This window comes from Serinus canaria, chromosome 20 (genome assembly GCF_022539315.1).
Source record: "Serinus canaria isolate serCan28SL12 chromosome 20, serCan2020, whole genome shotgun sequence".
Lineage (NCBI taxonomy): Eukaryota > Metazoa > Chordata > Aves > Passeriformes > Fringillidae > Serinus > Serinus canaria.
The window spans coordinates 13,631,725-13,650,395 of NC_066333.1; the positions used below are offsets into that span (position 1 = coordinate 13,631,725).

An 18,671-nucleotide genomic window follows, 5' to 3' on the forward strand; every position below is an offset into this window, starting at 1 on the left:
GAGGTCTGAAAAAATACTGATTTTACTGCCTCAGAGACAAATCCCAGCATGCAGAGAGGAAGGAGATTTCAAACCATTAATAGTAAATACTAAAAATTAATTCATGTGTTCCCCTTCCCAGAGACTTGCCAGAGACTGGGCACCAGGTCTTTTAGATAGGGGGAAGTGGTGAAAGTCTATTTTAATTAATGTTTCCCATAAACATTTATTAGAAATTGGATAGATATAGGGTCTTACAGCTGCAAACCTGAGGATTAATCAGTCTTGGGTGAGGGTCTGCTGTGGTTTTAGTTAGTTTGTGTTTCAGCCCTTAAATACCAGCAGGGAGAAATCATTGAGATCTGGGGTCTGAAACCTAGGAAATTTAGTTTTCTTGTTTTAAGGCAAATTAGTCAGAGTAACTGAGCAGTTTCCACACCATGATGAACACAGCACCAAGGGGCTGCAGTGAAATGGAGCCCCAAAAGGGCAGTTCTGGAGTTCTGCATCAAAATGCTCATGGTTTAGGTCTCTCCTAATCAAAGTGCAGAGATTTCTGCACTTAAATTCTGGGGAGCACCTGAATTCTAGAGAGAGAATGGTTGTTCCAGGAGGTGCCAGAGGGTGCTTTAGGCAAGTGAGTGTGAAAAGTTGCCAGGAGACATTGGCTGTTGTAAATAAAGTAATATTGTTCTGGCTTTTAAACAGACAGCAGAGCTCTTCAGTGTCTTCCCTTGAGCTTTAGTGACAAGCCTGTCCCAGGCTCTCCCAGTACCCTGGTGCTGCAGGCAGGGTGTTTGTGCTCCACTCTGCAAACAAGTGATAGGAAAGATGTAAAGCAGCTAGAGTCTAGAGTGGGATTAAAAATACCAACCAAAAACCACCCAAAAGCAAACGTTTTCACCTGAATTGCAGTCTCTGTGTTTTCATCACTGTTTGCTATATTTCCTCCAAACCTGGCCTTTTTCTCTTGAAGGTATTTTTCTTTCAGCCTAGTGGAACTATTCAGTTGTTTAGCTCCCTAGAGATGCTCCTTCCTTTTTCCCCTGGGTAAGGGCAGTGTCTGTGGCAGAGGGGGTGTGTGTGAGGATGTGGCAGGCCCTGGGCACTGGCTGCAGCCTTTCTCTGCTTTATGGCACCTGGATCACGTTGAATACAGTGAAACCCCTTCTCTCCCCTCCTTCCCCTTGCCTTCCAAAAACTGTAATCTGGGCAAGCAGCACCATGAGTTATCATTTAGATTTTAATGAAACTCAGTTATGAGTGCAGAGGGGGTGTTTGCAGCTTGACTGCCCAAGGATTGCTTTTACTTTTTACTTGTCCTGATGTTGGAAGTGCTTTAATGTTTCCTCCTCTTTCTTTTATTTCCCAGTTAACGAAATTATCAGGAAGGAATTTTCTGGACTCCCTGCCAGAAGTCAGACATAGAAGAGATTTGTGAGACAACTTTTACCGAATCCTTCCACAAGTGACCTCTTAGATCCTTCCAGTGCCCCTGCAACCTCTGGCTTCCTTTGCAGTTCATCTCCAGGCAGAGACTCAGTGCAAGGAACAATGAATTGGCACCAAGCGACAGCCTTGGCTGAGCACCTCGCCACCTCTGTGTGTAAACAGCACACAGGACACCCTTCCTTTCATCCAGAGATCACATTGTTCTCCTGGAACACAGCATCTGTCCGAGGAAACACTTCAAGCCTGCTGCAACCCATCTGTCTGTGTGTCCATCCATCCATCCATCCATCCATCCATCCATCCATCCATCCATCCATCCATCCATCCATCCATCCATCCATCCATCCATCCATCCATCCATCCATCCATCCATCCATCCATCCATCCATCCATCCATCCATCCATCCATCCATCCATCCATCCATCCATCCATCCATCCATCCATCCATCCATCCATCCATCCATCCATCCATCCATCCATCAGGGGAGACAGGAGCCATCCCCTGGGCAGGGCCCAGAGCCTGGGCTGGGCACTGGGGGTGGGCAAAGGGGAGCAGAGTCATGTATTCATGGGACAGTAACACCATCCTGCAGGTCACTAACAATGATTTGCCCTCCAGGTCTCAAAGCCCTCCTGAGAAATGTTATTATTGTAGGAAACTGAGGCAGCCAAGCTCGCTCAGCCTTCATCCAGTCTAGGATCAAAGCCAGTTTGCTCTGGGCACTGGGGTTGCTGAGATCTTCAGACAGGAGATCTCAGCTGAATCCAGGAGTTTTCTTCATTTTTCTTGTCAGACTGGATAGGAATTTGAAGGAGAGGGATTCTCATAACCAACCAGTGAAAAGAGCAATTCAGCAGTTGCAATGCCTGCCCCGAGGTAAAATAAACCCAGGTAAAGCAGAGATTAATATATAGGAGTCACAGTAAATCCAAAGATTTTATGATTGATCCTTATTAGTATTTAGGCAGTGTATGAACACACCTTAGATATTTTCTCTCTAACAAATTGTTGCTGTTTCTTTTCATGTAGAACCTGCTCTTGTCTCATAACTTGTTTCATTTAGCAGCTGGAACATTTACTCACCCGAGCTGCAGAGGAAAATAATTGCATCTTACAGAAGCCATACATTCCAGAGAAAATAGACACTTATTTATATTCACCTGGTCTCTTTAGCTTTGCAAAGCTACCAGCAGTTCCTGGAAAGGTTCCATTTCCATGGGAGTTAGTATTTTGTTATGTTTTGCTTCGTGTGTTAGAATATCCTGTCCTGACTCCTGCTTTGCACATTCCAGGTAACCACTGCCACCTGCAGTTGTACAAGTTAGAATATTTAGGGGAGTCAGGGATAAAAAGGCTTCTGAGTGGGTAACCAGTGTACAGTAAAAGATAGCCATAATATTTTAGGAATGCCATAGTAATCTTTCCTGGTTTTATAAATAAGGAATGCTGATATTTTTGGGAATGCAGAGCCTGAGCTCTGCTCTAGAGCACAGTGAAATTAATCCAGTTTTCAGTTGTGTCACAGTAAACTTGGCAGAGTACCAGCGTGTCCACTGCTCACAGCAGGAAAGAAGGGATGGGAATACAGCAGAGCAGCCTCAAAATTGGTTCCCCAGTGTCTCAAGAAAGATTTTGCACAATCCCTGCAGAGCATGGCTCGGTCCAACAAAAATCTCTTCAGGATTATCAGGAAGAATATATTTTCTGCCACTAAAAACTGGTGCTTAAACTCTGGAAGCTCTTGGGGTTAGAGTGGGAGACAGAAGCATTAGGTTCTTCAGAACCCCTGACCTGGGGCTCAGCTAAAATTTGGCTCTTGAACAGAAATCTGGATGTCACAAGAGCAGCTCTGAACTGCAGATTCAGCCCAGCTGAGATCCAGAAGCAGAGCAGAGCCCTGCACATCCCAGCCTGGCATTAATGGCACCCCTGGCTTCCATCCCTGCTTTGTGAGACTCAGACCTTTCAGCCCAAAATGAGTTCCCTGTATCCCAACACCCAGAACTCCTGGGGGGCCTCTCTGGTGCACCTCTCTGGTGCTCTCCTGGTGAGCTCTGCCCTGCAGGTGCCCTGGCCAAGCCTCAGCCTGGACCTGCAGAGGTGAAAATGGCCTTTTCTAATTGCTGATTTTTACAGAAACAAAAGTGAGGCCCGGCCTTGCTGGAGAGGGGAATTCCTGTTAGACAGCACTCAGCAGGACTGACTGGCTCACACGCCTCAAAAAGCTATTTTGGATTGTTAAAAGCTGTCAGTGGGCCAGAGTCTGACACACATTAAGGGGTTTTTAGTGCATTCTGATGAATGAGACAATTTTGACATATTCTAAAGGCCAAAAGTTGCCTTGTCAGAAGTTCTGTGCTGTAGCTGAGTAAAAGAACAGACCAAATGCATCTCCCAGTTTCACACTTGGATGTATCAAATGTTTTCCATGATCCAACCTGTAAAGTATAGGAGAAATTTAAAAAACAACCCAGAAATGCATCCACAGAAAAAAAAAATCCTCAGATTACTGGCAGGACCTTCTCTTTTGCTGGATTTTAAACAGAAGCTCAAAGAAGCCCAGGAAGGTCTTTTCAGACCTGTGATGTGCTGCTGCTGCTGCTGCTCTGGTGATTGTCTGCAGCAGCTACTCATCAATTTAGGAGAATAATTTTTTGCATATTTATTTTTAGATGATATCAATTTAGAAAAGGGGATTGGAAGTAAAATCTAGTGCTGGATCTGAGCAAAGGAAAAGGTCAGTGTTTAAGTTCTGCCTTCTGGATTGTTGAGGCTGAAATGTCCTTTAAATAAATTCATCCCCCAAAGGAAGGAGTAGCTGAAACCTTGGAGCAAAGGCTGTTCAGGGCCCAGAGGGAGCCAGGCAGGCACAGCCCTGCAGCCAAAATGCACAAGATTTCCACTGTGCTCATGTGTTCTTCAGGCCCTTTGCTATAGAGGGGGACAGAGGCTTGGGTTTTCATTTGTTGGATTTATTTCGTGGGGTTGCTTTTTTTTTTTTTTTTTTTTTTTTGTTCAGTTTATTTTGTTTGGTTGGAGGGGTTTTTTAGGTTGGTTTTTTTGGTTGTTGTTTTTCGTTTTTTGGGGCTGATTTTTTTTTTGTTGGGGTTTTTTTGGGGGAAGGGTTTTTAATGTGCTACAGGTGCTCTAGCCATGCTTGCATTGACTGTATTCCCTCCTCCTCTTTAAGGCATAGGTATTAATCTGTGTACATGTACAGTGCACAATGTCATTTATACAATACACCCACACAGGGAGGGGCTTTTACATGGGCTGGCAGTGACAGGACAAGGGGGGGATGGCTTCCAACTGACAGAGAATTGCTTTCAATCAGAAATTAGGGTAAAAAGCCTCCCTGGCAGTGCCCAAGGCCAGGCTGGACAGGGCTGGGAGCACCTGGGGCAGTGGGAGGTGTCCCTGCCATGGCAGGGGTGGCACTGGGTGAAGTCCCTGCCAGCCCAGGCCATGCCCTGCTCTCTGTGGGTGCATTATTTTATCCATGTTAGAAATGAACACCCCGTGCAGAGCTGGTCCCTCCTGTGCTGGCTCCCAGCACTGGAGCAGCTCAGCGTGGAGGCTTCACCCCATGTATTCTGAATTTTAGGGGTTCAGCCACACCTGCATGAGCTCAGGCCCTGCTGCCCCATCTGCTTTTCCATGCAACAGTAGTTAAAGAATCCAGCTTCACCACCTTTGTATTTATTTCCAGAGAAAAGGAGCATCCTCAGGCGTAGTGTTGTCTCTTTAAAAAGGAAACTGATATGTTAGAATATATAGCTAGGCTGAAGAATTTCAATATATACAGTACTAAATTATTTCCTGTTCTTGCTGAGCAGAGTTTTTTCCCAGTATTAGTATTTCTGTTACTTAGTACAACTTTCTCTCTGTAGAAGCACCAGCTTAAGCTTGAAGAGTTAATAGCATTTTGTGAGCAATTTGTTCTCACTTTATCTGGAAGATAGCCATATTTGCACATGAGGAAACTCTGTCTTTCCTCAGTTATCTGAATGTTTCACCACAGTGCCTTCCTGCCATTGTACCAAAGGCCTACAAATATCTTGTCTGCAGGGTGAACAACTCTAATGCATTTTCCATCAAAGTTACACCATGTGACATTCATGTTGGAACTCAAAAGTTCATCTCTTTTTATTTGTCTTGTGTGGTGTGTGTGTGTGTGATTTTTTAATTTCCATTTTTCCATCCGAGCTTTGGCTGCAAATACAGGATGAGCATCTCTAAACGCTGCATCAAATATACGTAGAATAAAAATCATCTTTCATGATATGTAAACAGTCTGAGAGTGGAATGGAGTGGGCAGATATCAGGAAGATTTTTATTTTTGGTCAGTTATGAGTGTTGGAAGTCGAGTTTGCCAGGAGAGGAATTGCTTGTGAAGATATTTGCAATGAAATGCAAAGTCCTGGTTTTGTTTTTCTCCATGAGAATGAGCAAAAAATAAGATCAGAGCAGCAACAGTGGAGTGGAAGTGTCTCATGTATGTTGTTTTTACTGGGAGAAAGAATGTAGAAGAGTCATGGGTTTTGCACTTGCTTTATTTGTATCCATGTAAATACGTATCCCTCCATTCTCCCCGTAGGAATGCAGCATTTCCTGAATGGAGAGGATTTCCAAAACCAGCACTATGTTATTCTCCATTGTATGAAAAGCTGCTGCTTCATTACATATCTAGACCAGTCCTCAAAGTAGCTAGCATGTTTTTTAAAGTGTATTTTGTAATCCGTATCTTTACAACAGAAGTGACTGTGCTCTTTGTCTGACCAAATATGCAATACAACTTTTGGATTAAGGTTTGTATTTATAAAGGATCAGTTTTCATTTTCTGAATGCCTTACTTTTCTATGCAATTGTTGTTGAATTGCTGTTGTCCTAAAACAAAAAAAAAAAAAAAAAAAATGTATTTGATAAATTTCCCAAAGACTTCAAAGACAGCTTTAAACACTTCAGAAATATGTTTCTAAATATTTCAATCTGACTTTTTCCCCTGCATTTCTTTCCAAATTGCTACTTAATAGGGAACAACGATCTGCCAGATGGGACTCAGGAAAATGACTGTCTTAATTTAAAATTTTAAACTGATTCAGATCCTCATAATTTTTACACCACTTAAAATGATCTGATGTTCCAGTGTAGCTGCAATTCTGTTTGTTTGTTATTTGTGTTCCATATTCCTGTGCAATAGGAAGAGATGCCACTGCTGGGTCTCGGTGGGGTGAATTGTAAAATTCTCCAGAAACCAACTCTTTTCCTCATCCTTTACATTGCAGTGGTTTCTTACCTGTGAGGCAGCACTGTGCCATCACACATGGAAGATTGTAATTCTTTACTCATCTCAGTTCAGAATGAATAATCACCTCTGGGAACATTTGACATCAGATTGGCATCTGTGTCTTTAATATCTGCTGGTTCTAACTGCAGGGCTCCCAGCTGATACCAGCTTCTCCAGCTACCAGGCAGTGTCCAACCAGCCTGGTCTGTTCCAGGTTTGTTTAGCCATTTGTGTTCTTTCAGCGGTACAAAAATATAAATTAGTACCTGCACATTGCAATCAACTTCACCTGAAGGTGCTGATGCTGCAAAAGATGTCCTCAAATGCAAAAAGTTACCTGGGGGGTTGAGTTTCCTTCTGTCACTCCTAAAATAGCAGCATTGGGCAGAAAGCTCCAGAAGGAGTGAGTCTCAGAAAGGAATGGTGTTTGCAAAGCCCAGGGGTCCCAGATGTGCTGCAGTTACTGCAGGATGGACTCGGAGCAGGGACTGCACCTGGGCACAGAGAGCCTGACCAGTGCTGGCCTGTCTGGCACTCCCATGTTTGTCTGAGTGTGTAATTATGAAGTGATTCCCCCCAAAGTCAGCCCTCCCTGCCCCGGATAGTCAGGTAAAGCCATATTTTAGTAGACACACGAGTGAGCACTTGTCACTCACATCATCCTTACAGATGTCTTTTGAATCAATTTGCCTGTTCAAAAACCCAGCTCTCACAATTGAAAAGGGATTTATATCATTCACATTCCTACAACAACGTTGTTAACTTCCAATGTAATGTTTTTTTGCTATCTGTAAAGTATTTTTATATATTGCCTGTACTATGGTAGATTAGCAATAAATGAAAGGGCATCATCTGCTGCAAGAGTGTTTGGTCTGTTCTTGAATACCTTTCCTGCCTTTGATAAATGAATATCAGGGGGCTGAGTCACCGACTTGTCTTCTTGTCCTGTCTGCCTCAGAAATTCTCAGGAATGGTTGTGCAAAAGGATTGCAGAGCATGGAGCCTTTCCTCACCAATGAGCTGCTCAGCTGCCCTTTGGGCCAGGACCCCACCCAGGCCCTGTGGCTGAGGCTGGTTGCACTGACACTTCTTCATTTCCCTCTTAATTTCCTATCCCCACCACCCCAGTAGAAAGCCCCAAACAATCCACACCCACAGGTACTGCAGAGCCTTGACCTGAATGAAGCAGTCATTTCCACCTATGGAAATGGCCTTCTGCAGCAGTAGATGCTTTTTTAGAGTCTGGGGATGGACTCCATTTCACTTCTTTTCATCTAAATCTTAATTCTGCATTTCTCTGCTGGAGACACTAAAAGAGACATTTTCATACTGCTGTGCTGGAGGGATGCCCAGAGCCCATTATGGCCCAGTGAGAGTCGAGTTTATGCAACATTCAATTAAAGACATTTACCTTAACAAAATCAATATTATCCTTTGCATTTAAACCCAGAGAATTCAAACCATATTCCATGCATTTGTTGGCCGTGGAGCAAGTGTTTTGCCTTGCTTATTCACAAAAACCTCAGAGCAGGGGCCATGTGGAAGTTCTTAGCTCCCAAACCCTGCACAAAGGCTGGGAGCCTCAGGAACCAGACAGGCTTCGCCAACAAAGAAGCTGTTACTGGCTAGGAGAGAACATTTTATGATGAGCAAATATATGGCACACAGGACTTCAGCTTTATTCAGCAACAGGAAAATTTAAGTAACTTAACCTGGAAATTCCACAGCTCTGGTCTGAGAACTTGAGCACCTGACCCGATCCTCTGGCTTTAATTTACATCTTGGGGCCGAATTAAAGGACTACAACAGTACCCCAGGTTTTTCGTCTTAACGGGAAATTTCCTGGATTTTGTAGACTTAACTCGCTCTTTTGTAACCCTTCAACATAGCTGAGTTTTTTCCCAGTTTCAGGGAAGTTTTCAGCAGCAAGGCAGAAAACCCCATGTTTGTAATGAACATCTGGGGCTCGTATGAGCACTCGCGTGCTCGGCTGTGTAAATATGCGATTTACAGCTTCTTTTTCTTCCCTGAAATACAGATGTAATTTAGGCAATTTAAGGAGCTGCCTTTCAGCTTCAGAGCAGATTCTTTTCTCAATACATCATCACTGGCTTGCTCAGGTGGCCAGGCTCAACTGGGCTGCTCCAAGGGAGCTTCCCAAGGAAGAGGAGCTCCCACCCAACGCCATCCTCACCTTCCCCGCTCCTGTGCCTTACTGGGACTGCTGCTCCTCTGAACTCAGCATCTCTTGGGGTGGAGGGGCTTGAATTCATTTTATTTAGGGAAGGCAAAGCCCCAGCAGAGGCTTTGAGCTCCTACTGACCCAAAGGGCAAGACTGCACAGAAAATTGCTGAGGTTTGAGGGATCACTTCCCCTGAAAGGCTGGGAGAGGCTGGCAGGAGCTGCCCTGCACACGAGTGGGTCACAGGCAGGCACCGGAGGTGACTGCAGCCCAAAGGCACCTCTTTATTCCACAGACCAAATTTATTTATTTATTCTACAGCCAAATCCAGGAGGCACGGGGGCAGCCACTAAAACAAAACCATTCTCTGTTGCTCAGCCGTAGCCACAAACAGCAGAAGGATGCATTTCCTTGGGCTGCTGCAGCACAGGGTGGCAGTGCCATCTGCAGGGAGCTGAGCCACAGCCTGGCGGGGAGCCCACCTGAGGGACCCCGGGGAGCAGGGCTGGCCTGGCCATGGAGGGACCCTGGGGTGTTGGATTGTGCCCTTTTCTGACCCAGAGATGGGGCAACTGAGAGGTGTTCTAAAAACTTTGATTCCATTTCCAGTCTCCTGTGAAGGGTGAGACAATACAGATGTTATAATTCACACCATCACAATCAAAACCCAACTATTTCCTAAGTACATTTTAAGTGTTTCTCAGCCTATATTTAGCCAGGCCATGCTGTAGATGCCTTAAAGCCAATCATCTAAAATTGCCCCTCATGGGTGCTACCACAATGCATCTTTCACAGTTCAATTCTCCAAAGCATCCACTCTTATTTACATCTTTGAAACTTGTTTCTAGTTCCATTTCTCTCTCAACAATCCCTATCCTATTCCATGGCATTTCTGAGTTACCATTTCTTATCTTGAAGTTCCCATTCAAATACACACCTTGTGAGCCTTCTGCCAGACTTCAACAATTCTCTACAAATCCATTTCCCACACTGAGGGAGCAGGGCTGGCCCAACCATGGCACAGCCCCGTGGGCAGCAGCTGGCACTGCCCAGGACCCTCCCTGCACTGCTCACCTGCAGGGCTGCTCAAAGCCTGCCTCTTTCACTGCCTCTTTCACTGCCCCATTTCTCTGGGCCGTTTGCAATGTCCCTCTCTGGAGCCCGAGTCCTGAGCTGTGCAGAGGCAGCTGACAGTGACTGAGGCTCCCTGCACATCAGCAGCACACACTGACCCACAGAGCCTCACACAGGGCTTTCCCAAAGCTTTTTTTCCAACTTAGCTGTTAAAAGACAAAAGGGGGAATAGGGAGAGGAGATCATGCCACGAAGTATATTTCTTGGTTGCTGAGAGACTTCAAATCTGCCTAATGAATAAACACAGCACACTTAATTTTGTTTATGAAAACAGACTTATTGTGATGGCAAAAAGCATGAGTCAGTGCCCGGGCTGAGGGGAGAGCAGCAGCTGGAGACACTCACCGAGGAGCAACGCCTCGGAAAGCAGAGCAGCTCCTCTCCACCAGAGCCAAGAGCTGCAATTCCTCCTCTAACACAAACCACCAGGACACAGCGAGTGGGAGAGGCTTCCTCATGACCTGGCTGCTGAGCAGATATTGCCAGGAAAACTGCAGGTCTGGGGGGGAGCAGCAGACACTGCCCACCCCGAGCCCAGCACAGCACAGCCCAGGCTGCTCCTGGCACAGCTCACCCCAGCCTGGCTCTGGGCTCCACTAAACCAGCACAGCCACCAGGGAAGGGGAAGGTCTGAGACCCTCCAGGAGGAGGAGGAATTGCTGGGCCACAACACATGTTCCCCATTCATCCCTGCGTCCCCCCTGATGCCTTTGGCATTTGTTTTGCTTGAAAATGAGCCAGGTGGGATCTGAAACTGCTCCCATGGCCAGGTGAGATCTGAAACTGCTCCCATGGCCAGGTGAGATCTGAAACTGCTCCCATGGCCAGGTGGGATCTGAAACTGCTCCCATGGCCAGGTGAGATCTGAAACTGCCCCCATGGCCAGGTGGGATCTGAAACTGCTCCCATGGCCAGGTGGGATCTGAAACTGCCCCCATGGCCAGGTGGGATCTCAAACTGCTCCCATGGCTTCCTGGCCTGGTGAAGGTCCTGAGGCTTCATATCAGCAGGTGCAGCCAGAGCATTATCTCCTTGAGGTGATTTTATTGTCCAAGAAGTGTCTCACCATTGGATTCCCTTCCCAAGTCCCATCTTCCAAAGGGGACTCCAGTGTCCAGGACACCTGAGGAGCTCTGGGCTGTGACACTGAGCCCTGACACTGCCACCTGCCACCAGGACCCTGCAGAGCCAGCCTGGCAGATCTTCCTGTGCTGCTCAGCATGCCTTCACCAACAGCCCCAGCCCTCCCTCCCAGCAGGGCCTGCTGCTCCCTTCCCCAGCTCCACTGGTGCAAATCTGCCCCATCTGCACGAGGGATGGAGGATCCTGAACAAGGAGCCTCTCAGCAGCTCTCCCTGCACAGAGCCCCTTTGTGTGCTGGGGGGTAACACACAGGGCTCTGTTCAAACAGAATGGGCCAGACACAAGCTCAACGCTTTTCCTTCCTTCCTAAAAAAAGAATTTTAAAAAGGAACCCATTTTCGGAAGGCCAAGCATGGAGGAAGGAAAGAAATTTCAATAAAAAACCTTAAATTGCAATTAAGAACCTTAAAAAGCTAAAATTGCTCATCTTACATTGGTAATGCCACCCCATACAGCACAGGAGACAGGCCAAGCCATCCCAGCTCCCTAAAAATGCCCCAGAAAGGCTGAACCAAGCAGGGATGGAAATTCTGAGTGTCCCACTGTCCACGGGAGGCAGAGAGGAGCCTGCCCCTGCAGTTACAACCTTGGAGGACAAAAAGACAAGAAAGGAATGATGGATTTTTAGCTTGTCCACTACTTAGGGCCCTTTGAGGCTTCTGCATACAGCAGAAGGAGGTGGGGGCTCCTGCAGGCTGGGCTTTGCTCTGCAAGCACAGTCATTATTTTCAGATATTGAAACCAGTTCTCTGACAGGCCAAGCCATTGCCTGCCCCACCTGCTGGCCCAGCAAGGCTGGGATTTCATCACTAAACCTTGCACCTTTAGCCAAAAAATCACCAGCTACAGAAAATATAAATCACCAGCTAGAGAGTAATAACAATTAAAAAAAAATAAAAAAAGGAGTGTAACTTCAGCAGACTGAAAGGTCACATTTATCCATGGTAAAATGGTGCTGGGGTCCAGGAGTACCAAGGCTGGGAGGGTGCAGGATTTTCCCCCTGGGTTTGCCCTAATTGACACTAAAAGCCAGGCACAAAGCCCAGAGGTGTGACTGTGAGTGCTCAGCCCACTGCTGTGCCCCAGGGCTGGCTGTACCTGCTCTGCTCCTTCTTGGGCAGTGATTGATGTGCTCCCTGCCCCACACCCAGGGCAGCTCCTGTCCAGGGTTACTGCTCAGCCATTCCCAGCAGTTACTGCATGCTCCACTCAGAGAATTCTTTTCAAATTGTGTTAAGTATCAAATGAAGCCCTGGATAAATAAAGGCCAGCAAGAAATACCAGAGGTCCTTCTGCAGCCTGGGTTAGTTCCAGGCCAGTCTTTCTGTTACTGCAATTCACAGAGAAATTGCCATAAAAGAGTGAAAACTCTGTGATCTGAGACCTTCTGTTGTTTTTCTTTTTGGTACCAGACTTGTCCCCTAAAGCTCAAGATGGTTGAATCCCAGATGGATCCTTTTCCAGCTCCTTTGAAGTTCCTGATTAAACAGTGACTTTTCATGGATCTTCAGTACAAAGCCAATTCCTCATCTGCCACAACAGCACAAATGGCAGAGGATGTGACACCAGCCCCAACAAAGTGCCAGAAGTTTCATATAAAACCTGGGACAATTCCTCCTCTGCTTCTCACAGAAGTGAAAATTTCAGGTTCCCTGGCTCCAGAGGGAGGAGCAGAGGCAGCACCTCCCCAGAAGCATCCCTGGCACCATGGGGACCACTGGGTTTCCCATTTTGCTGTGCCCTGGTACAGGAGGCCTTGGCCCTTTTTAACATACAAACAAATCACGGTGAATAATAATTCCCCCATAAGATCCATGTGAAATACCCTATAGCCAAAAGTACTTATAATTCAGGGGGGAAAAAAAGTGTATTAAAAACTAATTCTGTGGTACTGAAGTTGGCTCAAAGCAGCCCCTTTAAACCAAACAAAAACCCTCCCTGAGCACTGTAGATGAGTTGGCTTTTCCCCAGGCAGCTCTGATTGAAAATCAAAGGCAGATGTGAGGGCAGAGCAGCAGCTCCAGCTCTCCCAGCAGTCCCTGGCACACTCTGAGAATCTCCAGCAAAGGGAACGGGCTGGGCCCCAGGGCCACCCCATGGCCAGACCCTCCTGTGTCCCTGCTGTCCCCAAGAGAGCCTGCTGAGCTCACACAGCAGGGCTGAGCCAAAGAGCTCAGGGGCAAGCTGAGTTTCCTTACACCTGAGGGGTCGGGGTGCAGCTGAAATTCAGCCCTGCCTTGTGCCAGGGTGGGCAGAGCCCTCCTGCCCAGAGGGGCTCTGTGCCCCCAGAGTGAGCAGCTGAAATTCAGCCCTGCCTTGTGCCAGGGTGGGCAGGGCCCTCCTGCCCAGAGGGGCTCTGTGCCCACAGAGTGAGCAGCTGAAATTCAGCCCTGCCTTGTGCCAGGGTGGGCAGAGCCCTCCTGCTCAGGGCTGCATCACCCCAGAGTGCAGCCAGCCAGCAGAGAGCTGACACAGGCTGGGCAGGAGGAGCACTGAGCAGCTCTAAACTCCTTTAAGAGAGCTGGAGAAGAAGTGAGATGATAAAAGAGGTTTTGTGCTGTGCTGGCAGAGGAGCAGAATTGATGATGTGATGAGTCAGTTCCCTCTCAGCATTAACAACCCTCCACATCCCTGCTCCAAAAGCAGCCTCTGTTCGAGGTCCCTGGCTCCAGGATCATCCTTGGGACAAGGATCTGTCTTCTCTCAAACGTGACTCTTCCTTGGGGGAAGAGAAAAGCACCACGACAAAGGGTTCCAGGGCTGAGGGGCTGCCTGGCCTCTGGGCAGGACAGAGTTTTGAGTCACAGTACATCCCATGTGAATGATCCCATTTACAGCACGAATTTCAGCCCGTTCCAGCTTGCCCTACCCAGAAATATTAGAAGTGACCTTGAAAATCAGATCCCCTTCCACATGCAGAACTGAACTTTGCAGGATTCTTTTTTCTGTTTGCTTTTTTTTTTTTTTGAAGTTCTCAGCACTGGGAGCACTCCCCTGCACTGCCACCCAAACAGCCCCTGCTGCAGGATGCCTGCAGTGCCCACCACACCAATGACTCTTTGTCTCTTGGCCAAAGTTGTGCCAAAGGAGGCCTGACTCAGACCTGCTCACCAGCAGCAGTGAAAACTCCCCTACAGGTGTCCCACAGAAGCAGAGGGAGGAGGTGACCCTCTCTCTGATAGCTCTCTCTGGACAGTGAAAACCTGGAATATCTCTGCAGTACTGGGCAGCAGGGTGGGAGCCTGCCACAACAGAGAGCCTCAGGAGCATTAGTTTTACTCATTTTGTCCTTTTCTCTAAAATAAAATAATCTGAGAATGGCAATGCCATTAAAAGAGAGAAGGTGGGAATGAGATTCTTGCTAAGAAACCACTCACCATGGCCCCAGATAAAACATCAGCTCTGCTTCATGACTCATCTCTGAATCTACAGTGATTTAAATACCCAAGTACTTTGAATTTTATGTGGTCACAATAAATAGCAACAGGCAATTGAATTCCCATCCTCGATGTGCAACACTTGGTTAAGGGGAACTCTCCACCTCACCATCTGCTCTCTCTTCCCCCTTTCTCTCATTCCTGCAGCACCTTGAATTTCTGCCTCTTTTCTCCCAAGAGAGCACAGAACCCTGAAAAGCACTCCCAGCACTGCAGAACCATCCTCAAAGAACTGAGGACATAGTCCAGGAATCTTAACAGGAGCAGCTTTTACCTCTTTACACTCTCTGACCTGCAGGCTTGGGCTCTGGAGGCAGGATCCCAGTGCAGCACAGCCCATGCTGGTCCTTCCTCCAGCGAGGAACACGCTGGCTCCACTAAATAATAACAATAAATACAATAAACAAATCAAACCCAACAGTCTAACGGTGCACAGTAAGCACAACCCCTGCTGGAAGTGGAGCCCTGCACACACAGCCCTGTGTTTGTCCCACTGAGCCCCTCTGGCTCTGCACAAAGGCTCCCATTCTGCTCCAGCCCTTCCCTGCAGACAGAGCTGGAGCTGGAGCTGGAGTGCAGCCCAGCAGAGCCCTCACAGGAACCAGCTGCAGGGGCAGTCTGGGCTGGAAATGGGCTTGGACACTGTCCTCTGATGGCCCAGCACACCCCAGAGCCTGGGCAGGGTGGCTGTCCTGAGCCCAGGGCCTGCTGGCCCTGGAACCCAAGGAGCAGCCATGATTCCAGGGGCAAGAACCTCAGCAGAGCCCTCCAGCTACTGCAGAGCTGCCTTCTCAGCCTTTCTCCTGCTGCCAGAAGGGTTTAGTGCTGAACCCAAAACCTCCCAGCTCCTCTGTTGTGCAGTTCTGTCTGCACTGGGGCTGCCCCAGCCAGGAACCACCTGGCCCCTCCAGGACCCAGCAGCTCTCACCTGGACCCCCCAGGACCCAGCAGCTCTCACCTGGCCCCCCAGGACTCGAGTGCCCCTCTGGCTCAGCAGCTGCCCCATTCCTCCCCAGGTGTGCCCCCCCCCCAATGGCAGCACCTGCAGCATTCCTGTCCCGAGGTCCCCGTGGGAGGGAGTTTGGGTCAGCCAAGGGCTGTGCCAGCCCCAGCCCCCCGGGCTCATCCCTGGCTCAGAGGGGCACAAGGAGCTCGCTGTGTCCCCCACGCTGCTCTGTGCTGCTCTCAGAGGGACTGGCACATCTGCACTGCATTACAGCCTGCTCAAAGAAATGCTGTCTACATTAAGTACAAGTATTTAATTAGCACTTCATTTAGAGCATGTGGTACAGCTCACAGCTCCAATTTGGGCCAGAGATGGTTTGCAGGGGTGGGTGGAAGCAGGGGGTGATGCCAGGAGAGCAGAGCAGCTCCCAGACCCTGCAGGGAACCTGCCCTGCCCTGAACAGGAGAGCGAGCACAGCTCACAGGAACCACACAAGTGGTGCAGCACTGAGCTCCCTTCCCTGCTGTCACCGGTGGGCGCTGCCAGCCCCAGGGAGGGAGGCTGTCCCTGCTCCCGGGGGGGCTGAGAGCTGCTCCCGTCCATCCCGAGCCCAGCCCTGCCTCGCCCGGGGAAGCCCCGGTGATTCAGACCCTGCGTGAGTCACCCCATCCCTCCCTGCCTGCATCCCCTCCCCGGGAGAGGCTGATGGGCTGTGGCCAAGGCCAGCACCCCTGGGCTCTGCAGAGTGCCCCGGCCAGCAGGAGCTGCCCTCCCCGGGCACTCGGGGTCCCTGCTGTCCCTGCATGCCCACCCCAAGTCCCAGCTGCACCCTTGCTCTAAACCATTCCAAAACAGCCCCTCCAGTCACACCCAGGACTCTGCTGGCTCCTCAGGAACTGGGAGATTCCAGTGTCCGTGCTGGCCTCAACATTCCCCCCTGGAAGGAGAGCCAAAGCCTCCAATGGGAGTTTCCTGCCAAGGCTGAGGAAGGAAGGATCCTCTCTCTATTTCACACCTCTCAAGCTGAAGTTCTGATCTGGCCAACCTCAGATTTTTGCATCTGCTTGAATCCCCAAATCCAGCTACTTTTGTAGTACCTACAAAAAGCACAAACAAACAAAAATGCCTTGGAAGACGCAGCTGTAGAATTATCAGAATAAATCTCCCCCAGACAGAACAAGCAGCTGTGGTTTTGTGGGGTTTTATACACAAATGCACACACATCTCTCTGCTCATGTACATGGAGATCTATAAATACAGCTATTTGGGAATATATGATAAAAAAATCTTCTTGGCAGTACCTAAAACTGCCATTAAAGTAAACGTGACTGTGGGGAACACACACATAAAATCACTGATTGTCTCTTTTCAGCTTTATGAGCAGCGTCTCCACTTTCCATTCTGGAGCCATATCCTGTGCCATCTCTTTGCAAGGGGCACCAGTAATCTGTTTTTCACATTTAAGTCTCTTAGAGTATTTACTTATAGTGTCACACTCGCCCAGAATATGGCCATTATCATCCAGTTATCACTGGGGACAGCAAGTGACACAGTTCAGGGACAAACAGCACTGCTGCTGTTGGATGTGACACACACAAAATTTAAATGTTAAAGGGGTGGAAGGCAACACGCATCTCTGGAACAGATGTCTGACTTCCAAAGCACTGTCCTGTCACTCTAGGTCCTTGTAAACAGTCTCTGTCCATCTTTTTTGTACGGGGAGGTCACAACTGGGTGACCCCAGAGCTGCTCCTCTGCAGGCTGAACAACCCCAAACCTCCAGGACAGCTCTCCCAGGGTCTCTCTGAAAATGAAGAGGTTGGTCCCAGCTGGACAAAAGGCAAATGCAGAAGGTGCTTGCCCTGCTCCCTGCAGTGCCTGTGCCACGTGTCTGCCACAGGGAGAGCAGCTGGAAAAGGCTGGGTGTGCTCTCAGCATGACCCCATTCCCACGGAGCACCCCTGGCTGCTCCCTGGAGCTGCAGCACAGGGGGAGAGACTCACATGGAGCCTCCTTGGGGGGAGCAAAGAGGAGCAGAGGGAGCAGGAGGAGCAGGGATCTCCTGGGGCAGAAGCTCTGATTTACACTGCCCAAAGGAACAGGAACAGCACATAAGGAGGAGACAGGAAAGACATCTTGGGCTGGGGTTCTGCTGGCTCCCCTTCTCCTCCCTGCATATTCCCTGGAAGTTTTCCTTGTGGCACAAACTGCTTCATGTGCATCTTGTTTACTTTTGGCCTGGATCACTTCCTTTGGAGCCAGCCCAGCCCCTGTTGGGAACATCAGATAAATCTGGATTCATTTGAAACTCCCTTTTGGAAGAGGCAGGGTTGTCCTTGTCAACATGTCAGATTAGGAATGCTCCATTTGGTTTAATGGGGCTGGCTTTTGGTTTAATCCAAGAGCCTCCATAAACTTCCATTGTAATTTATGCTCCAAAGCTTACAGCCCTCAGAACTCACACTGCCCCTCCTTTCCTTGCTGGGTTTTTTGGAGGTAGTGGTTTCCTTTCTAAGCTGCTCCTTTGCTGTGCATCAGACCAATTGCATCCACCAGAGAGGCTCCATTTATTCTGCTCCAAGGAAGGGGTTTGATCTATCTGAAAACAATATGATTTTTATGATCTGCAACATTTAAAAATGCATCAAAGGATGAAGGGAAAGCGAGGAACAGAATATTACAGAAGGGTACCTGAGATCACTACAGGATCAAGTGGGACCAGATTCATTTCTCCTAACAAAGAATTCTCAGCTGTTACTGGCAAGTGATTTCAGACTCAATGGAACAGCAACTTCTGAAAAGCTCTGTAGTTGTTCTTTTGCTCCTCTCTTACCTCATAGATGGATGAACTCTCCATTATCTAAAGAAGATAAAAAGGACAGCAAGGCATCTTTCACATTAGTAACTGCAGAGTTCTCTGAGGTGTCCCCACAGCAGGCAAAGTGTTCTGAGTACTGGATGCATCAGAAAGGTTCTTGGATATTTGAGAGGAGGGATAACCACGAATTTAGTGCTGAGCTGGCACTCAGGACATCTGGGTTGAAATCCCATCTCTGGCATCTCCAGCATCTGGCACCCACACATCTATTGTGTGATTTGAATGAGCAA

General features: G+C 48.2%; 1 protein-coding gene across 6 annotated transcripts in view; it reads left to right on the forward strand.

Moving 5' to 3' along the window:
• NFATC2 (nuclear factor of activated T cells 2) overlaps positions 1 to 7,576 on the forward strand; it is an 84,102-nt gene extending 76,526 nt beyond the window's left edge. For all 6 annotated transcript variants that reach the window (XM_050982169.1, XM_018917421.3, XM_030233262.2 and 3 more), the window contains one exon: positions 1,352 to 7,576. In XM_050982169.1, the coding sequence (XP_050838126.1) occupies positions 1,352 to 1,407 (56 nt within the window). In that variant the 3' untranslated portion in view covers positions 1,408 to 7,576. The remainder of the gene's footprint in view (positions 1 to 1,351) is intronic.
• Positions 7,577 to 18,671: the final 11,095 nt, after the last annotated feature.